Raw genomic sequence first — 6,000 nt, 5'->3', positions numbered from 1 at the left:
AAAGAGTAAAAAAATAAAATAAAACAAGATATTTATATATAGTTATTTGATTTTTATATTATTTCTTAATGATTCACATAATATAACCCAACAATCTATTTACCATTATAATCACATAAATATAATCAAAACTTTCAAAAATATCTTTTCTTTTAAAAAGAATAATTCAAAAAATTATTTTCACTGATATATAAAAATCCTAATAAATAATACATTCAATTCTGAAAAATCAAATTAAATTTTATATTAAGATTTTATATCTTCCAAAATACAGTAAACCCTCAATTTAATTAATAGATTTCAATTTATTTTTTAATCTATTAATAGATTAGAATTAATAGATTAAAAAATAAATTTCTGTCTTAAAAGAAAAATTTAGAATCTGTTTTTAATTCACAAATAGAGCACACTAAATGACAGTCAATGAGTATAAATTACTCAATGTACTGTACATTACAATAATATTTTATTCATACTTATACTTTATAGCAATATTTTAATACATCCTGTAAGTTGTAAGTTGGTTATCAATATAAGTTATTGAAGTGCATTCAATCTAATGGACTTTCGGCAATAGGGCACATCCCTTGCTCAATTAGTCCTTCAAATCAAGGGCCTACTGTATTCAAATTTGGAAATTTTAAAAATAATTGACAAGATAGTTTTATTAAGAACTTAATATTTACTATCAAGTAATATACATAAATAAAAGTAATAATAATAAATACATATTATACATAAATCTTTGTATATTAAGTAAACTAAACCAAATTTTTATCATTTAAACAAATTAAAAATTGAATTTTTGATAAAATAAATAAATCAGCCATGGTTAACCCATTTATAAAAGTTTCTTATCAAATATATTTGTATATCTCATTGAAACAATGATATAAGTTTGTGCCAATATTTTTAAAATTCTTATGAAATAATAAATATAGTAATTTAAAAATTTCATGCAAGAAAAATATATGATCATGTATGTATGTGTATGTATATATGTATATATATATATATATTATACTCTACACAATAATATATTAATTATTTTATGAATATATATTAGATTCACAATAGATCATTTATTGTAGATGAATTATAAACGTTTGAAATATTTGTTGGAATGAATGGAGGAAGGCAATATGGCATTTCTTCTCCATGGCTGCAGGTAATTCCATTTGAAATATTTATCACAGTTTTAGCAGTCCCACAAACAGCAACAATAATTCCAAAAAATACTAATAAAAATGCTGGGGTTTTATCCCAAGACAAAATTCTTTCCTGTTGTACTTTTAAATATGTAGCTGCAGGAAGGATGTATGCAAGAGGAACAGCAGCTAATATTCCCTAATTAAATAATATATATTTATAATTTTTAATTATTTAAAATGATAATGCAACAAGAATAAACTTACATTCAACTGTAAGACAATTCCCAAGCAGTCAGTCAATATAGATAATGCAAAAGTTAGAAAAACGATTACGACGGTGACAATAGCATGACGGAGGGTCGAAGAAGGTTGATGATTGGCAAAGAAAGCATTTTCAAATACCTTAATAAAATCAAATATTAATTAGTCATGACTGCAGTTTAAATTATATATATATAAAACTTTATACACCATATAAATTTAACTAATCACAGACTTGTGAAAGGAAAATTTGCCGCGAAAAGTCCCGTCTCCAACCTTCCAAGTAAAATGTAAACAATCGCAATAAATCCGCTTTTTAAATCTTTTTTTTGGCGTTAATTAACTAATTTAATGTACTTAGACATTAAATTAGCTCATTCTACAATATTTCGGCTAGTAAATATGTTTTTAAAACTATCTAGCAATAAATATTTCCAGGAAACTCCACCTCCCTATAGTAAATCTATGGAAGATTTCTTGCTGTTAATTGGCTTTAAAAATTTTGTTTCTACGCCTATTACGCTCTAATTGGTAATTTATATTATGACTGAATCAACTTCAATGAATGAGAGTTTTTTAAAACCATTTGGTCGGGATTTTCCCGCGAAGAACCAATCCACGTGATTAAAGTCAATGTAAACAAACGTTAAAAGATAGCTATATTCATCATTTTAGAGCCGTAATTCTACTAGTTTTCATGTTATTTGACTTTATTTAGACAAGAAGATTTCTTATCAAAAGCTTCTGTCTGAAAAATTTTACCGAAAATCTCATTACTTCCGGATATTGCGTAATTGCAGGAAAAAATTAACTAATCGCTTATTTTAGTGTATTATTGTATAAAGCATTGAAAAAATATAAAAAAATGTCAAATATTCACTATTTTTAAGCAGAAATATATGATGATAAACTTTAATGTGTTGCTTTACGATAACAATCGACCCCTCTCCCTGCTAAGTAATTAGAGACATAGTGTAAATAATGGCAATAACTTCTCCCCGCTCTAGCTAGAGAGCTGCGGTTTCTTTTGTTTAAAAAAAGACAGATGTATCTAACTAACAAATGTACAAAGTTTAGCGATTCTCTGTAAATTAATCTTTTTTTCTTTTGTTCGTAAGCTTCAAATTTTATTATTATTTTAAATTTCTATTAAACTAAAAATTAAAGAATCGTAAACTGTGATATTTTCTTAATCAAACACAAAAAAACAGATTAAACATAGCGCGATTTTGAAGCGAAATATCGCGATTTAAAAATTATCCAAAAACTGCAAAAAATGCGCCGCATGACGAATTCCACTCAATTATTTGCTGTAGATCGCCAGCATGGAAAGGGTTAATGGGGTCTGTGGGTACTACTATATGTAGTATAGGGGTGGAGAAGAAATTGTCAGTGACGAGATAAACAGTGTCTTTACATTTAAAGTTTGACGCCGGTTAACAGGTTTGAAGAATTTATTTATTTATTTACTCATTTTACCGGTGTCTAGAGAGATTGCATTTAAAGTTCTTTCTTGTGTTCAAATTTTACAAATATCAGTGCAATACAAGTATATACAAATTGTTACTCATTTTAAATGTCATCAATGGTCCAAGTTGATTAATAAACAAAAGTACTACATAATAGTTAACTAAATATTTATTTATAAATAGCAACCTGAACTCTAAGCATATATAGATTCTGGAAATAAAATTTGACTTAATACAGGGTGCGGCGCCAAAATCCGGACAAAATTCAATTTCAAATTCCCGCCATTCTGTACCACCGGTAGATGTCGTGTTTGGCGTTCAAATAGCTTGACATGTGTATTAAACCATTTTAACTGCGAAACAGTCGCCATGTTGAAACAAAGTGCTGAGTATAACCGAAGAGCCGCGATTATCGAAAGTATTCGCGCTGGGCGCTCAGCGACAGAAATTATTCGGTTCTTCGGATACCCGAGATCGACTGTTTATGATGTCGTTGCAAAATACAATCAGTCGGAGAAGTCAAATGAAGGTTTTGCAACACCGGCAAGGAAAATTCACTCGAAGGAGTGCATTGTCAGAACCCCTGAAATCATTCAACGAGCTCAGGAGCTGATTTTTGAGGATCCAAGTCAGTCGATCTGAAAATTGTCGTCGGTTGTTGGTGTGAGCGAGAAAACTATGCGTAGAATCATTGAGGAGGACCTCCGCTACAAGTCTTACACAATTAAAGTGAGACAGATGCTTTCTGAAGCTGCCAGGACAAAGCAAGTTGAACGCTGTAACCTGCTTTTGTGTTCCTTAAAAAACAATGCTGCCGGACGACTCAGATTTTTTTCTGACGAGAAAATTTTTACTGTTGATGCAAAAATCAATCGAAGAAATGACCGATGGCTTGCCCACGACCCAGAAGATGTCCCCGTTATTGCAAAAACGAAATTTCCGGCGAATGTTCATGTGCTAGGTGTTGTGTCCAGTGAGGGTGATGTCATGCCACCGTATTTCTTTCACAAAGGGGAAAATGTCACAAAAGATAACAGTAAAAGTGCTCAGCAAGTAAATCACTATAATACAACACCTTAATTTTGCTGAGAATTAGATATTTTAATCACAAACGCTTTCAACCTGATTAACAGGCCATCTTCAGGTCTAAAAAACGATAATGGAACAGAAACGTTCCATGTATAGAATATAAATATTTAAATCAAAATTTTTAGAACAAAAGTTTAAAAAATATACAATAGAGACGGAATAAAATATAAAATTAAAATATACAAGAGAATAAATAAAAATAAACTAAAAAATATAATATACATAATAAATCTTCCCATAACTGATTCTAGCATGAGTTTTCAGTGAATTTTTTAATCATGTATTTCCACGCCGACGACAGGCTCTCAGCATCTCTCGCATTCAAACATCCTTCCCGTAGCCTACTCCTATATATTTCAATCTTCTCCGCTGTCATTGATAAAGTGGGGGAAGATACCGGTTTTATAATCGTTGCCTCGTCCCATTTTACTATCGAACCTTGGACTTGCGACATTTGTGACAAAACCGTGGTATTGGATCCTTTTTTTACGTTATACCGATGTTCTTTTAGCCTTACCCCTAAGCTCCTGTTGGTGACGCCGATGTAGTCTTTCTTAACATCTAGCTGGATGTTTTCATAAGGAACTTTATAGACCCCTGGTTTCTCTTCTGTCTTTATTCTATCCTTATCATTTCTCAATATCTTATATAAATTTGGGGCTCTTTTTAAAATCATTCTTGCTTGTTTCTTATTAGCCACTTCTTTCATAATACTGCTCAAATTACTGTTATATGTAAACTTCAAGCGTCTATTGTGATCCGTATTTAATCCTTGTTTCTCATTGTTCTTTTCATATTTTTTGAGTAATCCTACTATGGTGCTTTTCTTGTAGCCTAGGGTCTGAGCTACTTGCAATATTCTTTCAATTTCTTTATTTCTGTCACCGATTCTATCACAATACAAATAGGCTCTTCTTATCAAAGTTTGAAACGCAGCCATTTTATATCGATATGGATCCATGGACTGTGCTGGTATATATAGCGGGGTGTGAGTAGGTTTAACATATACGCTTGTGGACAAATGATCTCCCATGAACTTTATATTAATGTCTAAGAAGTGCACACTCATGGAACTTTTTTGCTCTAACTTTAATCTAAGACCATCTTTGTTATTATTGATTTTATTCAAAAATTCATGTATCCTGCCACTGTTTCTCCATAATATAAAAACGTCATCCACATATCTGATGAAATGTATGATATCTTCCTTAAAATTTTGTAGAGCTTCTCTTTCCAACCTTCTAACTACCAACTCGCAAAGAATTCCAGAGAGGGGACTTCCCATCGGAACCCCTCTTTTCTGCCTGTAAATTCGACCACAAAATGTAAAACAAGATTGATAACATACCAGGCTAGCGAGTTCTTCTAGGTCTTGGGTGTAACTAAGCAACTGAGGGTTGTTGTTGTACATGAAATCCAATAATGCCTTCACACATGACTCAATCCTTACTGAAGGATACATACTTTCATAATCTAAAATGGTCGCAACTTCGTCCTCCATTAACAAAATATTTTGCATTTCTTTCACTACGACAAGAGGGTCTTTTGCCACCAGTCTATCGTCTTCTATCTGTGAGGATAAATATTCATGTAGCCTTTTTTCTAATATAAAGGTGGGCCCCCTACATTTCTCTACTACTGGTCTTAATTCATTTCCAGTTTTGTGCGTCTTAGCAAACGCAAACAATCTTGGAGCTCCTGAATTTGGGTTGTGACATTTCTTCAGAAAAGGCAAAACGGCCGCGAGACTTGAGCGTTCCATCTTTTTGACCCTTCTGTCCAGAGATCCAATCATTTTGTCGTCAACCACTTCACATTCAGTCTTCCTGATGTATGTATGTAATTCCCTGTTATATGTATGCCTCTTCATGACAACCAAATGTTTAGTTTTGTCCGCTTTGGTCAACACTAGATCATTCGTTCTTAACCACTCCTTCGTAAGCCATATGTCTCTATGTTTGCGTTTGCTAAGACGCACAAAACTGGAAATGAATTAAGACCAGTAGTAGAGAAATGTAGGGGGCCCACCT

General features: G+C 31.9%; 1 protein-coding gene across 1 annotated transcript in view; it reads right to left on the bottom strand.

Moving 5' to 3' along the window:
- Nucleotides 1-721: 721 nt before the first annotated feature.
- Nucleotides 722-6,000, bottom strand: part of LOC136988287 (putative sodium-coupled neutral amino acid transporter 11) — a 65,145-nt gene continuing 59,866 nt past the window's right edge. The window contains exons 12-13 of the mRNA XM_067286169.1: nt 1,416-1,553; nt 722-1,347 (exon numbers count right to left, since the gene is read on the bottom strand). Of these exons, the coding sequence (XP_067142270.1) occupies nt 1,069-1,347; nt 1,416-1,553 (417 nt within the window). The 3' untranslated portion in view covers nt 722-1,068. The remainder of the gene's footprint in view (nt 1,348-1,415; nt 1,554-6,000) is intronic.

Source organism: Centruroides vittatus, unplaced genomic scaffold (genome assembly GCF_030686945.1).
Source record: "Centruroides vittatus isolate TY-2023 unplaced genomic scaffold, ASM3068694v2 scaffold_324, whole genome shotgun sequence".
Classification (NCBI taxonomy): Eukaryota; Metazoa; Arthropoda; class Arachnida; order Scorpiones; family Buthidae; genus Centruroides; species Centruroides vittatus.
Note: the sequence above shows the minus strand (reverse complement) of the source record. Positions and strands in the feature narration are given on the sequence as shown.